The following is a 19226-nucleotide window of genomic DNA, read 5'->3' on the forward strand; positions in this document are numbered from 1 at the left end:
AAAGAAAGAAAGAAGAAAGAAAGAAGAAAGAAAGAAAGAAGAAAGAAAGAAAACAAACCAGAAAGTTGGGAATTGTTATGAGCCATAAGAACAATAGTCTGAAATACTCTGCATGACCGGGGTCTCACTGTATCAGGGCTGGGGTTTGTCCTGATGGAAGAAAATGTATTTTTGAAGATAAAAGCTTCAAGGAATTCTTTAGATATCTGTTAAGGAAGACAGCTTTGTTAGGGGCCCTTTTAAATTTAGTTTTGCCTTGTACCCCATGTAAAATATTGGTACAAAAATATAAAAGGCATGGCTTGATGTTTAACGTCTGTGTTTTATTGTTGTTGGCACCAGAAAAAGCTCATGTTCTATGTTATGTCACTGAACATACTGTAAACAAGACTGCATTAATATTGTTTTTATGAGTTTTTGTTTCAATGACTCTAGATTTTAAAAAATACATTCACAAACTACCTTATGTTTAAACACAATGATTCCCTTTTATTTCTTAACTGTACCCAAAATCCCACAATAAAAAAATCATTTAAAGCTGTGTGTTTCGAACTCATCACTTAGAAATCAAAACAAAACATAACATAAAAACAAAGATCAGTTTGCAACATAATTTAAAGAAGCTTCTGGTTTAAAATACCACAGCAGCAATATAAAGAACTGGTGGCAATCACATTTGGGGATGGGACCCAAATCAATATATTTTGTCCACGTCAGCATCCAATTACAGTAGTTGCTAAATTCAATCCAAAAAGTTATTGCTGAAATTTGTTGCATGGAATTTGTGAAGATAGTATTGTTCAGCAGCAGATCCATAGCAGTAAAAATGAGAACGGGAGGATTTCATTGCTTTTGAGAGCTAAAGGGACCGTGATGAGGACATCTTGGTGATGGCCTGAAGATAATCCTCAATTCCATCATTGTGCGTTATCTGCTTAAAATAAATGCAAAGGATAACCCCTTTACAGGAGAGGCATAATCATCTACTTCAGAAACTGCAATAATTCCCCTGCCCTTCCCCCGTTTGCCCAAGCCACCAGATTGAATTGGTTCCATTTTCCTAACTTCTATTTCGTTCTCATTAATAGTACATCAGCTGCTAACGTATTTAGGCAAAAATCAGTAGGATCACAGACTTTAAAAAAAAAAATCTCTTTACAGTAATTGCTTTTTTCAGAAACCGTGTTAGTTTTTGTCGATGTTGGATTTTTTTTTTTTTAATTTTTGAAGAACAATTTGGTCAACTACTGTTTTGTTTAAAAAATATTAACTACACCTGAGATTGCCAGTTGAGCTCTCTATATGTCTCCTGGAGATAACACTGCTGTGATGAACAGTGAAAACAAACAAAACGAGGTAGGTTGAAACAGGAAGCGCAACACAGATATCGTTTTGCAACACCTCGATACCACAGGCAGCCATGCTTGTAGCTTTGGAAAAAAAAAACCCAGACAGTCACGTAAAAGTTCAAATCATCCGAGTAAGAGTTTATAAGGACACAAGTCAACCTGAACTAAATACATACATATCTCTGCACAAATGTTGTTTACCGTATTTTGGGTAATTTGGAGGAAGGGAAAATGATCAGGGTCTCAGAATTCCGGCCAAAGCCTTGCTTTTAAGTTCCATAAACTCTGAACCAGTGCGGCCTGCTGTGTCTCATGCAGGCCTAGTAGTCTAGTCCCTTCTCTCACCAACCCAGAGAGAACACAGGCAGCTCAGAAACATTTATTATTATTATTTTTTCAGTCACAGTTTTCATCTTGAGAAAGTGGCACCCTCAGGAGAAAGCTGGGAAGGACCAGAGTCTGGATGTCATTCACGCCCCAATTCCCAGAAAGAACTCAACAGTCTCACTCCTAATGAAGCCCGAAGCCAGTGACCTCTTAGCTAGAGGCTTTGTGCATTAAAAAAAGAATGTGTGTGTATATATATATATTTATGTATATATATATGGAGATATATATATATATATAAATTTGTTTTTTTTTAGTTTGTTTCCCAGAAGCTCTCTTTGTCCGACCCCATCAGTCGTCCCATCTTTTGCCCTGATCTGTTGCCTAATAGCTGAGGGAAGGTTGTGTTATAGAGCCCCTCAATTGCTAGAGCCAACTCAATACAATGGCACTACTATCCCATTCAACACATTCCATTCTGCACAGGGCCATATAAAAATAGGGCCTGTCAGACTCACAAAAATGGTAGTTGATTTTATTAGTCTAAGGCTAGTAGTTTAGCCATTTAAAATCTATTTCCCCAAAGAGGGGAAAACTAGTATTTTTTCTTTTCTTTTAAAAATTCATTAGCCAGTTGCTATCAAAAAGCAACCTTTTGGGTTGGTGAAGGCAAAAGAGTTCTAAAATTACCCCACTATGCAATTATGGCCTTCAGTGTAAGGAGATAAGGTACATTTATTGTGCTGTCTCTCACCATTTGAAATTGGAAATTTTACAACATATCGTATACTTAAAGCTAGCAGGCAGACAGAATTAAAAACAGACTCATTTTCTCAGTATGCATTCTCTCCCCATTCTTACAAAGTAAGGGGGTAAAGGAAAAAGGTGGAAAAACAAAAAGCAAAACTCAAAACCCACCATAACACAGCTTAATCATAAGAGCACACAATATTTGTTTCTATCCCTAACTCCGAAGGGCACATGGTCCATATCTGTCCACAAACAACGCAGCATTCTTGGGGGTCTCCTGGAAATTCCTGCCACGTTTTTCTCTCCTTCTCAACCAGGCTGCAACATTGAAAGATGGACTGTGGACTGTACTGGGACAGGGGGAGGGAGAGGAAAAGGGGAAATCGGTATGTTCAACCAAGCCTTCTGATTCTGCTCTAGACTGGCTTAAGTCCACATGAGTTATGTTCTTTTTAATTAGAAACAACACCATGAAGACAAGTGCCAAGTGCTCTTCTGTTACCAGTTCATCATGGAATTTCTGTTGAGGGTCATGAAAAACACTTGGCTACTTCCTCCAGATCGCACGGATGCAAAAAATACCTGTTTGAAATTAAAAAGAAGTTAGTTCAGCTGCATGGTTTCTTTTCCTCTTTTCTTCAACCGTCCATCCATTTTCTCTCACATGTCCTATCCTTGCCATGTGTTAGCTCTTAAGACTCAACGGCTGGTGTTTATAAAAGTGCCTTTTAATACAGTGCATCCTCTGTAAACACTCCTGACTTGATTACTATGATTATTACTATTACGTATCGTGGTACTGGCCTTTAGGAACACGGGAGGGGCTATATCTTGATTGGCAGCATCCCTTAGGATGCTCACATTTTAAACGGCATTTCATGCTAGGTAATGTGCTAGATTTTTGGCCTAGGACACAACAGGTCCTTTGTTAATCTCTAAAAAGCCATAGAGGCTTCCCTTCTCTCCCCCATAATGACGAGAGGGCAGACTTTAGGACTGAAGAGAATCCTTTCAAATTCCCAAGGTCGGGGTGGGGGGTGGATTTTGGGTCTACTTACTACTATACAACTTCAGTTATCAATTTTTAAAATAAAAAAAATGGTGTGGTCGGATAGGCTAAGGTGGCTCATGCCTATTCACTTTGGTATATCAAAGAGTTAACTCTTGGCTTGTCTGCTGGTGCAGGCATATCCTAGGCCAAAGGAGACATGGCATTAATAAACAGAACCACAGTCCATTAGGTCTGGGTCTGTTACATCATTTTATCAAACAACTAAGAGGAACGAGCAAAATTTGGGTTACTGCTTGCTTAAATGTCAGTGAACCACTGCCCTGGGAAAATAATATTCTGGGCTGTGGCCTAGCCCTTAGTCAGCCAACACCAAACTTTGGTGCAAGGCATTCACTTTTGTCACTAGTGTAAAGTCTCTGCTACTTCATTCCCACAACTCCTTCAGAAGAATGCTGTCTCTCCCAACAACTTCCTAGGAAGTTCTGGGGAAATGCTTGTCATCCAGCTAATGCTACATATGTAAGTATAGCTACTGTTAGGGTCAATGACTCAAAATGGGGAAGCACAGAGGACCCATGGAAACACATTGGTGGGGGGGAAGGGGAAGAAAGGGCGGCTATTCTCTCCAGGCTGTGTGCACCCTGGGCTCTGAACCTTGGGCCCCAGACACTGGTGTGGTCCCAGCCTGCTCCCGAGGGTGTGGGCATGGCTTAGAACAGGCTTGCTGGGGTGGGTCGTCAATGAATTGGAGTGTGAGGATCTATACCCAGCTCACTCCTACTCTTATGATCCCCAGAGGCTGGGTTGGGCCTGGAGTTTTACCAGGGGTCAGATCTATTTCCTGGCATACTCTGGTAAGGCCCTGGAACCATCCTTGGCACCCACAGCTGTTGTCTACCCAGAACGCACCAGGTCAGAGTCGTTGGGTTAAATACAGTCTGGATTCACACCCCCAGGGTTGGACTAAGACCAATCTGGCCTCTGGGGAACCAGGATGGACCAAGAGATGTACGTCTGTTCAACCCATCACATTCTTTACTATAGGTGTTTATGCCTGCTATCTGGGGACAGCATTCTAAGTTGGCCATAGTCACAAAGGATGGATTCACAAATGAGCACAGCTTAGCTCCTAAAAACGCGGTTAGTCTACGGGGAGGGCAAGGGAGAAGCAGCGCTGCCGCAGAATACCCTTCTGAGGTGACTGAACATGCCAGACGGACTCCACCAGTTTCACTACAAAACAGTCCCCCTATGACACTTCAGAAGAAACATGGCTGGAATGACACAGGACATGGCACTAGTTGAGTTTGCGACTGTGCATTTCTTAAGGAACGGGTGACATTTTTTTAAAAAGTTTATATTTCTCCATGTCAAATGTTTTACATTTAAAAGTGAATATAATGTGATGGGTTGGGTCCCCCATAGTGGCTTTGTGAAAAGTCTCCAAGTGCAGTGCAGAGTTGACCCACTGTGAGTGATTAATGATGGGCCAACTCTCCCATGTGCGTAGGAGAATTTGGGATGTCTGCTGGGGTCAGCATAAGGCCGGCAGGCCACAAAAGTTGCTAAGAGTTTACAAGAAATTTTTAGAAGTTCTAATGTCTTTTTAAATATGTGAATAATATATCTTGAGGGTTCACATGAATCAAACCAAATAATGCCATTTCAAGAGAATATTGATTGTTTAACACAGATGTGATTCAAATCAGTATAAAGGAAAATGAAGGTTTCACAGGTACCTGGTGGTCTCTTAAAATGCAAACACTAATGCAAATGTTGAAACGGATTTACCTTATCATTTCTTTCACATAGAAACTTTAACCTTTGAGCTCGCTTATGCATAAATACTCCATCCAAATGTCCTGTTTCCACTGACCGGATCTCAATAGCTTTCTCGCCCCAGCCCATTATCTGATTGGAATGAATGTAGGCTGTCAAAAGGAATTTCCAAAACTGCATTAAAAACATTAGATGGGCAATAACTCACAGCATCTGTTCACATCTTAACCACAAAAATGACAAACGACTTGAGATAAACAGACAAAGCAAGTCTTACAAGTGTTATTCACAGACTGTTTTTTTTTTGTTTGTTTGTTTTTGTTTTTTGTTTTTTGGTTTTTTGTGGAATCAAATGGTTGTTTCACATTTCTTGACTTTCGTTTCATTTGGGGGGTGTAACTGCTGAAGGAGATAAGGAATGGTTAACCTACCCACAGACGTGGGCATTTCTCCCCATTGGAGCACCACATCCTTAGTTATCCGGCCATAGGTGTTTACATACACCCCCTCATCCTCATAGCAAACAAGCATTTCCATTCCATCTGTTTTAGGCAAGATGACAATGGCATGAGGAGTGATATTGCCCTGAATCTAGGAGACAAAGAAAGGCCAGGCATTATTCTTTTTAAAAATAAAACAGCATCTTGACTATTCATCTCTAAGAATTGCAAAAAAGAGGATCCCCTCCCCCCTCCCCCCGCCCACCATTTTCATTCTAGAGGCTGACATTTCGCTTTGCTTTGCTTAATTTAACCACTGACCTGTCAAATACCCTGGTATACAAATACAGACTTAGGCACTAGGTCGAGAATCCAATTGACCTGTTCCCTAAAAACAACTACAGGTATGGAACACCGCCTATGTGCCGAGCCCTGGGCTCTTTACATATATCATTTCTAGTCCTTAGAACAGTTCCCTGTGGTAGATATCATCCTCTACAGACGAGGCATCTGCATGTCAGAGGGGTTATGTAGATTGAGCAAAGCTGTACTGGTATTTGGTGGTAGAACTGGGATTTGAGTACATGTCTCACGGACAATAAGAAATCACGTGTTTTCCATCTACTTCTAAAAAAAAGATGAGGGGAATGCAAACCAGCTGAATCGGATGGAAACAGCCTAAACATGGTCAAAGGTGGGACCCAAAGAGACGCCTACCAAGTAGGCTCTGAGCGTACAACACAGACTACCCGGGTGCCTAAATAACAGAATAATCCAAATTAACGGCTTGTTGAGAAAAACATTTAAAATGACCACTCATTTTATTGGAATCAACATAGATGGACCTGTTGTGGGAGGGGAGATGCAGTGCTGCTGGGGTCTCTGGGCTGAGGCTGACATGGCAGCCCGCTAGTTGCCTGGCGGGGAAATGAGAGGACCGAGGATGATCACAGTGATGCCCCAGTCACCTCACCAAGAACAGAAGCTGTGAGTCCTGTGTACACATGCACACGCATGTGTGGAAAGCTAGGACGCAGCAATGAATGCCATGCGCGTGTGTGAGAGAGACCGTGTGCGTTTGTGTGTGTCATGTACTGAAACAACTTTTTTCAATCATCGAGCTTTTTTGCAGTAAAGCCTATAAACTCTCAAGATACCAACTGGCAACAGATCAGGCCTCAGACTCTCCTGATGGTGTCTACTGTATGTTAGCCTCGGGATCAGGTGCAGGAAACACGACTTGCACTGCACCCATCCTAATAAGTGACACCAGGTGCGGTATTTCTGTTTGACAGGTTTTAGGCAGTGTTCCAGTGTTATAATGTTCATAGGACAATTTGCAGGGGCTTGTGCCAAGCACCTTAGAGGTATCACCTCATTTATTGCTGATGATAACCCTCTGGAATGGGTCCCTCTATCCCCATTTTACAGATGGGAAAGCTGAGGGTTCGAGAGACTGTCTAATGTGCACAGGCTAGAGCCAGGGTATGCCTCCAGTGTCTCATTCTACTACACAACACTCCCCTCAAGTTGAAGAGAGCCACAAAGACAGCAAAAGGGGACCACAGACTTCCCAAGTCACATGAACCCATCTCCCTTCAAAACCTGAAAATAGGAAGTTGTCTATTGTACTCTTACTTAAAATACACAATTTATGCCCCGAAGGAAAAATATCATACACATTTTAATCTAAAGTCCAATAAGACAACATGTCTAGTAAGTGGCAAAGAATTGCTGTTATGGGTTACTCAGTTTTAAGCACTCATAAAAATCAGTTACAGTCACATGTTTTCTGTATTAAAAGCATTGTCTATTTAGTGAAGTCTTTTAGCGTTGATAGTCGATCTGCTGTACCGATTTGTAGAAATTAGCATGACTTGCACTAAAAATGTGCAAGAACAAATCCCTTTTCTACATAGGTTGTTGTAGAACTCAGGAACTTACATGAGATGGTATGTAGATATCATAAGAGTTTCCTGAATCAACATCAATTACATGAAAACCAGTGTGTGATCCAAAAATAACCTTCAATCTTTGACCTTCTTCTACCGTGAGATCAACAAGCAGTGGTTTGTGCTGGAGATCTGCAAAAGACTTTAAAAAACACCCCATGAGTGTCCACATCATTCAAAGAGATAGTTATCTTAATCACTGTTTCTTTTAGCCGCAGCCTGGTGGAAGTTAATGTCTGGCTTTCTTACACTGAAAAGCCAGGAGATTTCTCTTACAGCTTTAGGTCTATTCGTATTCTGGCTCTAGGAGGAAGGGTCTAGCACCCATTTGTGGCTCTTTCTCCACCCCTTTGTCCTCTAGGGCAGAGAAGAGGTTTACAGTGGTCAATTTCGACAGTGTCGTTATCATTGAAGAACTTGGCATCCGGGTGCTGCTGTTCTTTCCTCTTTATTTCTGGCCTTTTCCCTCTGGAGAAGGCCCAGCCACCTCTCTGGCTCCTTCCCTTCCCATGGAACAGCCGAGCCCTTGCATGGCCATGACCCTTTCAGAGACAGGCTGGGGTGGGCAGCTGGACCAGCTCTGTGCTAAGTCTGTTCAGAATTAACGGGCACACTCTGGTTCTGATTTTCCTTCAGTGAGTGAGTGGGCATCAGATTGGCACCTTCTTTAAACGTACTGCTGAGATCTGAGACTTAGGTTTGGCAATAGAGAAGAGGGGAGGCTGGAACATCACAAAACTCATGGCTTACGTTGGGTAGTTCAGCTTAAGTAGGAAGGAAAAAGAGAGCTCTAGCCAAGTTTACCAAGGTTCCATGTGTTTCAATCCAGAGCCCAAGCCCCAACTAGCTGCCAGGCATTCCTCTGTTTTGTTTTGCCATTATTTCAGCACAGTCTACTTTTACTGGGCCTTGACATCTGGGAGAGAATTTGCGAAACCACAAGTTACTCAGCTATAATGTCACTGCCACCCAATAGAGCCCTCTTTCTTCAGCTTTTGCTAACGGAGTCTCATGATAAGGGAAGCTCCCATCCTTCCTGTTCAGTCCTGGCTTTCACACTGCCCTCCTGCCAGGCTGGGCGTGGTCGACTGAACACAGCATTTTGCACCCTCTCATGCATTTTGACTGGTAAACTGATGGCGCTAACTTCCGAACCAGAATCGGAACGGGACCTTGACTGAAAAACTTTTGTGGACCTAGATTTTGGCACAATGGCAGCACCGCTTTAGCTTTTAGGTGTCACCCCTTAAGTGTTATTACTAGCCTAATACATTCCAAAACTTTCTCTCCATAAAAGTGGGGTTACGGAGGAAGAGCATTTCCACTGATGTATCTATCTTCCTGAGCACATCACAAATGAGCTCCTTGCACTAAGGGAACAAGACGGCCTCAAAGAGTGCCCCATAGTGTTCCCAAGGCAGCTTCTGCCCTCACATGGCGTAAGTGGCCAGAAAGAATACATAAAGATCAAGGGAAGAGGAAAGTCACAAGGATGGGGAGAAAACATGAGGGCCAATCTGCTATGAAGAAAAGGAGAGACACAGGCAGAGAGAGACAGGGGACAGAAAAGAAATTCACGTGGGCTCTGGATAGAGTCTGCAGCTCTGGAAACATCCAAGTGCCTGCACGTACTGGTCCTTCTGGCGTTTGGGAGTCAACTTTCACGAGCTGGGTTCCACCATACTAGCCTATCCTCATCCCACTCCTGCTGAGTGTCATGAGTGACCAATCCAACCATGGTGGGTACAGGCTCAGATAAGGTCAAAAATGAAAAAGCAGAATGCAGAGAAACGAAGCCATTTCCTTGTGGAAGTACATTCAGTATTCATTTCAGAGAAGTCCAATAACATTGGGGATATATGCGCATTATGCAAGTTGTAGGGACTTTACCCCAAAAGGCTTATAAGGATGACAGGATTTGGAGACATGGTTCATCCTTGAGATTTGGACCTGCTGTTGGTTTGCCTTTTTGAGATGACATATCAGAGATTACCCTAGTTAAGTGCCTTTATAATGGCTCACATTGCCTAATATCACAATTAGTGCTTTGCCCAGTAGCCATCCCACACTAAAGGCCCCTAGGAGACAATTATTTTTAGACCTGATATGGAGGAGGGTACAGCCCAATTTTTTCCCCATTCACCCATCCCCCGACCCCCAGTAAATTTTATAGCATGTACTAGTGCTTAGTCTTTGCTTTTGGAATAATAAGCCTAAGAGCTCCTATACTTTTAAAGGGAGTTTATTATATATAGTAGAATTGGTCCTAGTCGATGCGCTTGTTAACTGGTGCGAACCTAAAATTAAAAAAAAAAAATCCCTTTTTTAGGTAATCGTGTGCTCGCTTACCTTAAATGCCATGAACTTATGATACGGTTTAGGAGCCCAAGCATATATCTCCACAGCATTCTTTAAGGCAATCACTAGGAATTTAATCCTTTCATATTTAACTGTAATAGACAAATTATAAATTAAAAAAGTATACCAACTTATTCAGGTTTTTGCATATGTAAATACACATTATGTTCTTGGTGGGAGATTTGCTCACAGATACAGACTGAACTTTCTTTAAAGCACTCGGTCTGCAGAATACTTGGGGCCTTTACTTTATACTGAAGGCTCTTTTCTTCATCTGAAGGCTTAGGATTCTCTTTAATCACTAGGTCTAGATGTGAATTATTCATTTTAATAAGAATCTGCATAATCACCTTCACGTTCCCCTCCCTGGCTTTTACAGTCACCCACATGCTAGAAGCTGAGAGCTGGTATGGCCAAATGGTAGAAAAATTAGCAAATGGGTAGAGATGTAAAGGTGGCCATTTCCTTATTATCCAAATTTGAATTCCAATTATTAGGGATTTAAAAGTGGTTAGTGCCTTAATAAAAAAGACCCTAGAGAGATCCCTCTCTCCATACACTGCATGAAGTTGTAGCAAAAAAACCTGCTGTGTATGAACCAGGAAGCAGGCCCACAGCAGACACTGAGTCTGCCAGCACCCTGATCTTGGTCTTCCCAGCCTCCAGAACTGTGAGAAATGCCTGTTGTTCATGGTATTCTGCTATAGCAACCTGACCAGGCTAAGACAGTGCACGTGGCAGTCATTTCCTTTGTAGAATATTTGAATGAACAGAATACTCATGTCCTAAAGAAACTGGACAGCCGCGGCAATGAACCAAATTCTTGCTCCCTGGGCTCTTTTTCTTTAGTGTGCCCCTGCTGTTTACATATTCTGTCTTTAATATACTTTCAACTACTTCCTTGGTTATTTACTTCCATATTTCTAAATAACATGCTTATAATGTTATTTCTTGATTTTTTTTCTGTTGGAGGTATTATCTATTGGCTTGAGAGTATGGGAAGGATTTAGTCTCTTAGAACCATCTCCTCTCTCTAGTTCGCTCTCTCACACACACACGTTTCTTCCTCCCCCACACCACTAATACAGTTATAGTTCAAATTTTTGGTTAAATCAAGATCCCATGTTGAAATGATTATTGTTCACAGCTGAGGCATATAGCACGCCACAATTACATTTTCTTTCTTGTCTTTCGTCTTTTTTCTCCCCACTTCCTTCTTTTCCATACATCTGTCTCTAAGCACACGGACTTTCTGCTAGTACTGTAAATGCCTTCAATGCGGTCAAATGTGGCAGGTAATCTATTCGTGACATTTTATTTTCCCTGAAGGCACCCCTCTTAGAACACTCCCTTGTCCCACTCTACTTGGACCGATTTCTCTCTAGGCCTATGGTAGAGCTGTCACCCACATTTCCTTCACCATCATTCTGGGTATTTTCTTCACTTTTTACCTGGATTCCTAGGTTTATGCCTTTATTTTGGTGGAATACATTGGCCAGTAGTTTCCTGAGAAACAGTGTATGGAACATAAATGTTGTGAGACCCTGCACATCTGAAAAATGTCTTCATGCTGCATTCAAAGTTGACTGATGGTTTAATGGCATGATGTTTAATTTTATGTGTCAACCTGACTGGGCCACAAGGTGCCCAGATATTTGGTCAAACATTGTTCTGGGTGTGTCTGTGAGAGCTTTTCTGGATTATATTAATATTTGAGTGGGTACACTAAGGAAAGCAGAATGCCTTCTCAGTATGGATGGACCTCATCCAGTTGATTATAGACCTGAATAGAATAAAAAGATTGAATAAGAAGACCCACCTCCTGCCTGACTGTTGAGCTGGGAAACTGGTCTTTTCCAGACTTCAGATTGGGTCTGAGAGACTGGCTCTCCTGGGTCTCCAGCTTGCCAACTACAGATCTTGGGCCTCCATAATTATGTGAGGCAACTTCTATAATAAACCTCTTTATATAGAGAGAGTATATTTACACACTCATTTATTTATGCCTCTTACACACACACACACACGTATGTATGTGTGTATCCTATTAGTTCTGTTTCTCTGGAGAACCCTGGTTAATACAGATGGGTTATAAAATACCAGTTGAAGGCTTTGTTCCATCATCTTCTAAGTTCTAGTATTGCTGCTAAATCTCAAGCCACCTAATATATAAACTATTTGTTTATTTATTTAATTATAATCTGAAAGCTTTAAGGACCTCCTCATTTCCTGGGTACTGAAATGTTATGTTAATATATCTTCCTGTGAGTCTTTTTTTTCATTCACTATACTGGGTATTCACAGTGAGTCCTTTTAATTTGAGATTTTAAGTTCTTAGTTCTAGAAATTTTCTTATATTACTTCTTTGATACTTTCCTCCCTTTCCAATTCTTATTTTCTCTTTTTTCCCAAACTCATGTTACTTAGATTTTGAAGCACTTGGACTGATCCTTTTGCCTCCTTAACTTTTGTCTCCTTTTCTTTTCCTTTCTTTTCTTCTTGTCCTACTTTCTAGGAGATGCCTCATCTTTATCTTCCAATACATCTACTACACTTTTTATCCCTGCCAATATATTCAAATTTCTAAGAATTTTTTCTTGCTCTCTGAATGGACTCCCCTGACCCTTCTCCAACTGTTTTTCATAATGGTCCCTATTCTCTTCTGGAAATAGTTTTTCTAATCTCTCTGAAGTTATTACAGTTTCCTTTTAATTTTCTTCCACTCCTCATTATCTTTGTTTCCTTTAAAGTTCTTTCTTTCTGTTTAAGTTTCCTTCCTATTAGTGGATGTCCCCATATCTGCTACAGGTGTGGGCTTCAGGTTTAGATGGTTAGATAGCGAGCTTCCCATGGCACTTCAAATATTAGTACCTGGACATCTTTTCTTTCTGGCTATTTAGTTTCTCCAAAGACAAATCTTTCAATCTCTTGCTTGGGTACATAAGTATGGCTGCCAACATTCTAGGAGCTAAACAGGGGAAGTAGGGTATGTGTGTGTGTGTGTGCGTGCGTGTGTGTGTGTGTGTCTGTCTATCCTGGTGATTCCATATTCCCATAATTCAGATTGGCTGTGCCAACTTTTCATCCTCTGTTGCAGTGGGGGAGAACTTGCTGCTCATCACCCTTCGAATAATCCTTCTGTTTTCAGTTCCACTGTATACCTCCATCTCAGGGGCTTCAGACCCTGGGCCTTTCTGGGTTCTGTAAGTGGTTGGATTGATTTTGATGACTTTCCTCACTACAGACATAGAATTCAGCATTTCCTGCTCATCTATTAGTTATGCGTCATCCAGCTATTCTTGTTCAATTCTGTTGACATCTCTTGTTTGCTGGTTTCTCTTCTTCTGGTCCCTTTGTCCTTGTGGGTTTATGGCATTTTTATTCCTTCACTGTCATTTTAATGGGTATTTGGGAGGGAGTGGATATAAATGTTCAAACTGGAGCATAGGACTTTAGTTGGAATGCACTCTTAGAACTTCATCAATCTGACTTTTTGGAAACAATGCAAGTATACCTAAAGTTCTAACAACATCTTAAACTGGTAACAAATACATCATCAATACCTAACAGAAAAAAATGAAATGAAACTTAAACTGAATAATTAGGATTGAGTAAACAATTCCATGTCTTGACACTTACCAACTTTGTAATGTATGCAGCCTTCCAAGTCCCCAACTGTGATCCAGCCTTGTTTCTTTTCTACTTCTGGGTCATTGTGTAGTATTCTGTTTCTTAACCATGAAAGATAGTAAACTCGTAGTTTGTTCTTCTTTCCTGTTGAAATAAAAGAGCTCTAATTTCAAGCCCCTGTGACAACCTTTTCTCTCAGTCCTTCCCCAACTCTGTTTTATTTTATTCACTTATTTTTATTTTATTTACAATTGTGTAGGTGTGTGAAGGCACAATAACCAGTGTCCCCAGCAACATCAAAGTGTTGTCTATGCCAACAGCTCCAAATGTTCTGGACAGATCACCATTTTATAACTTGTCTTTACCTTCAGGTAGCTTCTTATTTGAGCAAGCTGCTCTTACTCTCTCTTCTCAATGCAAAGGGCAGTGTCAAGACCTAATTCTGTGAGGAATAGTTGGTCAGAGTTCCAGAACATTCTAGATCGGATCACATGAAGGAGTGTTGATAACTGGACATTTTAACATGCTTTTATGTGGCTGTCTTCCCCTCACCTTCTAACCTAACAGCATATGTCAGTGGGAGCCTCTTATTCACCTCCTCGATTACTTTGAAGATGACAGGTGTGACTAGTTTTACTTTATCTGACTAACAAAAAAGAATTATAAGGAGACAAGAGAAACAATTTTAATGAAGGTAACCCGGGCTCAGCAGAGAACCCTGGACACATCTATGATTCTGAGATCACTGAAAGAAATACCAAACAAAAATAGTAGAGGAAAAGACGTTTACTTGGGAAAAACCAAAGATGTGCACTTGGGAAAAAACAAAGTTCCTTTTGGTAAAGCACTTCTGGAATAGGAATTCAATGATAAGAAAACATCTTAAAAATATTGAGGAGGACACAGGAGCAAAATTTAATATACTCTGTGAGATTATCTGCATACCAGATAAGAAAATGTTCCTTGGGGTGGCTCTTCCTTTTCTGGGGGGGGGAGTGGGATGGGGTGGGGAGGTGGCTGTTCCTAAGTGATCATTAGGCCTGTGGGTTATACTTCCTGGGTACTTATTTTCCCTTGACTTCTCTTAGGCAGCAAAGGATGTTTTATATTTTACAGATGTGATATATATAAGAAGAAGAAAATTCACTGAAGCATCGCACACTGGATTTGACAGGACGGTGAGTCCATAAATTAAGGGAGTCACTGCACAGCTGTGATTCCTTTTTGTAGTCCAAGGCCCAGAATGGATCCCAAGAGCTAGGATGGGCAGAAAGGCCAGTGCTTGCTCCTTTCTATGCCAATGCAGATCTGAGGGCAGTTGCTCCTATTTTCATTCTTCTTTCCCCATCTATACTTCATGGTAAGAGGAGATGGTTACTTTTTTAAGAATGGGAACGTGTCACTCACAACATAATGAAGGCTGAATGTGAATTTTCTGGCATCATTTCCACTTTCGGTAGGTGAGTGGCAGATGTACGTTTTAAATTTGATTTGGTAGTACCGCTGTCAGGCAAGCAATTAACAAGAAAAAAAAAAAAGACTACACCAAATTAAGCTCAAATGATGATACAAGAAGAATTTACTCGGCTAACTCTTTTTGGGGAGAATAAAAAGAGATGAAACTCTGAGCATTCAGAGTTGATCCCTGGGTCCTACTCCCAGGGATTCTGACCCACAGGTCTGGGGTGCATCCTGGGTTCTTCCCATCATGGTTCTAATGTTTCATACTGGGTGGGATGGGAAGGCAGGGGAAAAGAGGGGATGTTGTTTATTAAACTCCTTCAAACATCATTAGAAAGCAAAGAACTTTCAAAAAACACAGACACTTTCAGGTTACATTGATGATAACTTGTCAGTAATAAGGCCTTCACTTCTGCGTCCATATTTTTTTAAAGTTCTTTTTTTGGGAAGCAGAAAGCTGCAGGGCGTAGCTGTAATGACGCCCACATCCCAATCTCTTTGCAGACTCAGCCACCCAACGGGCCAGCTGCACTTGCTGAAACATCAGTGGAGTATAAGCTAGAACAGTTTGTGAGAGAAAAGAGACCAGAGAAGTTTCTGCTTACAAAATTCTCCACTCTGCGAAGCCTACGTTTTGATAGTCTCCACCCAGGAGTAGGCAGCAATGACTAGAGCTCAGACTTCAAAAGCTCCTTGCTGAGTCCCAGCAGCGGTTAAAGGCCTATAAACATACAGCCTCTGTGGTACGTCTGCCTGATTCAGAGATCATAGAGAGGTGAGAGGTTTCCCTTCGGAGGTCAGTATCTCCAGAGTTACAGACGAGGGGTGACCTCACTCTGGCTATCCTGCTAAAATTTACTGTGTCACTGTTAGCCAGGGAGGGCAGAGCTTGCTGTTTTTTCAGCACTGAGGCGATAGCCTTTCCCACCTGTGCAGACCCAGGGGTCTCGGTCATCCCGGTAACATACTGGTAACCTACCTGATATAGTCACCAGGACATTCAGTCCCTCTAGCACGTCCATCTGCTGAAATCGCCTCCGGTTGATCAGATTATAGACTTTGCCTTGCCCACTTCGGTCCAAAAGCATCAGGCCATTTTCCGTTCCCACCAGGAGGTTTACACCTGCAAATTTAAGGAGCACCCCAAGACTGGCTTTTTATATGCTTCACCTTTCTGCCTCTGGGGTCCCTGTGAAACCTAAGAAACCGTGCCTTGCTAATATAAACTAATGGGCAAGTAGGTACTACGGTAGGGAGTGAAGAGGTCGAGGCTCTGCCACAGTAATTAAATCACTGTCCCTCTGGTAATAAGATTAGTTTTCTTCTATAAAGTGGTAGCAGCATTCATTACCTCTGGCCATGTACTACCTAGTGCGAGTCCTTCTCACGAGCAGCCTTGGGCACAGCTGTGACACCAGGACAATTCGCCTTTATTCCTTTCCTCTAACACCCACCCCCTTCCTGGCTCGCTCTCTAAATCCCACCGAGGCATGCCCAAAGTTCATCCCCACGCCTGTCCATGCAGGGATTTCTAGCCTGCCCACCTTCGACATACGGCAGAGTGCCCCACTTCCACACCCCACTGGAAGAAAAGCCTTTCCTCCCTCTCACACCAAAGCTTACATGTGTCTCATACCCTCAAGGCTCTGCTGTCTGTCAGGGAAATGACAAGCCAGTGCAAGTGAAGGTGTTAGGAGCCTGAGAGTTGCAGGGCCCTAAGGCACCACTCAGATATCTAAACCTGGCCCAGCCCAGCTCCCGTGCACTAATCCCTATTACAAAAGCTCTCGCAGGTAAGTGGTCTTGTCTGGACAGCTGCCATCCCAAAAATTCATGCAAATTAACTCCCACCTGCCCTGCAACACACACACACTCACACACATACATGCACACACGCTGAGGGTCCACTGTGGGGGACTATATTCGTGAACAGGTAGCTCTCTAACTTCTCTTGCTTTTGTACATCTATTTTTTGAGTAACATAAATGTCTATTCTTCTGTCCATAAATTATTCCATATTAAACATGGCCATCTTGTCTCCCGTCTCTTCTCCAGAGGACAGAGCCTTACTCTTTCCGTCGTATCTCCCATGAAATGGTTCCCAGCCTTCATCCACTTCTACGAACATCTCAAATGCTTTTGCCCTTGTAAAACTGTGGTGCCTCAAACTAGGCCTAGTATTTTAGATGGATACAGATGGGCCACGTCCTTCCTTAATCGGTATGTGACATTTGCAGTAACACAGACCAGGACTTTGATAGAATCTCACCCAACCTCAACTGAGCTTGACGTCAGCTAAAACCTGTGCATCATTTTCATAGGAACTGCAGGTTGCTGTTTGAACTAAAAAGGAAAGTTCATCATCTGTTGTCCTTTTCAAGTTTTTTCTTGCTACTACTGGCCTTTGACAATTCACTCAAAGATGCTAGGCTGGCTTTCCAGCTGTGAAATGGGGGTGGTGCCCTTCCTCCCCTTGCAGGATATTGTATAGGTCACGGAGGCAGAGTGTGGGGCACATCACACGGTGCTGGGCACATGGTGGGTGTGTGGTAAGTGGTAGCTTGTTCTCTTACTGACTTTATAGCCCATCACTATTATGTGACGAGGTCATCCTGAATCTGATCTTGTTATCCTGGGCGTTAGGTTATCAGGTCTTGCTACATGTAAAACTGCTCTTGATCCCTCCTGAGGCCAAGACAGTCCTGCATGGGGACTCTGACACCCATGATTCAACTACTGCTCTCCGGATGGTAAGCTCCACAGGCTTTCAACGTTGGAGGGTTGATTTCTTAGTAAGTGGTAAAAAGCAGCACTTACCCCAGAGAGCTGCACAAAGTATTTCCGAGTTGAATCGCTTCTTATATTTTCTGATTTCTGGTGTGTCGCTATGAGGTCGAATGTTGGTTGGGTTTACGTTTACCACTGAAATCTTTCTTGCTTCATTGAACTTGGCCTGTTCTTGCCTAAGAAGTTCACTAGTAAACAGAGCTTTGAGAAAAAGAATCGGAGAAGTCACTGGCATCTTAAAAAATAAGCAATGGAGATACGGAGAAGGCACTTCAGAACACTATAATTTCTCTTTGTTTAGTGGGAATTATAGAAAAGGCAGAAAAACTCTGCAGCTATGCATATTTTATACATTTTTTTAAAGTAGAATACAGTATAAGTCATTCACAGAAGCACTATTTTATCCATTAGTAAAACAGACTTATGGATACGACTTGGGTAGTTTAGAGAATAGATACTCATCGCACAAAATTGAACACACCATCTCCTATATCATACACAGCAAGATTTACTTTTTAAAATTCCGTATCATCAGCTGAAAAACTGGCCTAAGCTTCCCCTGATGATTAGTGAGTTGCGTAAGTCCAGAAAGCATGACTCTCCTCTAAATCAGCCAGACCCGGGCGGTAGGAAGCACACACCTAGAACCCAACACAACTCGACACGCACTTATTAAGTGTCTACTGCGTGCACAGCATTGTACCCAGAAATTGCTTTTGAGAAGTATGTGGTAAGTTTGGAGGTCTCTGAGGAACAGCTTTTCCCAGGGCCCCTGGATACCTCTGGGTTCCTACCAGAAGCAAAATAGAAGAGATGAAAAAAAAATGGAGAGAAAGAAATTATTTTAGAAATCCTACAATAATAATAATAATAAAAACAAAAACAAAACAAAACAAAACAAAACACAACTTCCCTTTAAGGCAGGGCCTAAGCAGAAAATGACTTAACTACTAGACCAATAAACACTGGGTGTTGTATGAAAACAATGAATCGTGGATCACTGCATCGAAAACAGGTGATGTATTGTATGGTGACTAACATAACATAATTAAATAAAATTAAAAAAAAACAAAACTACTGGACCAGTAATTAATTTCTTTATCAGGTCTTATCAGAAAGGAAAACCAAGCTGTCACCAAAACATCCAAGCCTTCTAGCTCACCTGCAGCTGATGATTCTTCATCTTCTTCATCTTCATCAGTGGGAGACGTCTGGTATACTCTGGGGTCCACAAAGGGGGTGAAGGAGGCCTTCGAGCTGCTCCCCATGCCGTACTAATTGATATGCAAGAGGATTAAGAAAAGCAGATAAATAAATACTACAGGAATGAACAATGCCAGGAATACTTTGCTCGGGCTTTAAAATAACAGATTCTCCCATT

At 41.8% G+C, this 19226-nt stretch overlaps 1 protein-coding gene across 9 annotated transcripts in view; it reads right to left on the minus strand.

Moving 5' to 3' along the window:
* Positions 1-302: 302 nt before the first annotated feature.
* The window catches only part of TNIK (TRAF2 and NCK interacting kinase), a 384684-nt gene continuing 365760 nt past the window's right edge, over positions 303-19226 (minus strand). For 8 of the 9 annotated variants that reach the window (XM_034998906.1, XM_034998896.1, XM_034998868.1 and 5 more), the window contains 9 exons: positions 19008-19119; positions 17876-18046; positions 16038-16181; positions 13607-13741; positions 9959-10059; positions 7602-7751; positions 5649-5808; positions 5230-5369; positions 303-3008 (listed from right to left, as the gene is read on the minus strand). In XM_034998906.1, the coding sequence (XP_034854797.1) occupies positions 2925-3008; positions 5230-5369; positions 5649-5808; positions 7602-7751; positions 9959-10059; positions 13607-13741; positions 16038-16181; positions 17876-18046; positions 19008-19119 (1197 nt within the window). In that variant the 3' untranslated portion in view covers positions 303-2924. Of the gene's footprint in view, positions 3009-5229; positions 5370-5648; positions 5809-7601; positions 7752-9958; positions 10060-13606; positions 13742-16037; positions 16182-17875; positions 18047-18548; positions 18636-19007; positions 19120-19226 lie in introns of all 9 variants that reach the window. The other variant, XM_034998843.1, reaches the window with a different exon arrangement.

The sequence above is a fragment of the Mirounga leonina genome, unplaced genomic scaffold (assembly GCF_011800145.1).
Source record: "Mirounga leonina isolate KUSES-001 unplaced genomic scaffold, KU_Mleo_1.0 Mir_115, whole genome shotgun sequence".
Taxonomy (NCBI): Eukaryota; Metazoa; Chordata; class Mammalia; order Carnivora; family Phocidae; genus Mirounga; species Mirounga leonina.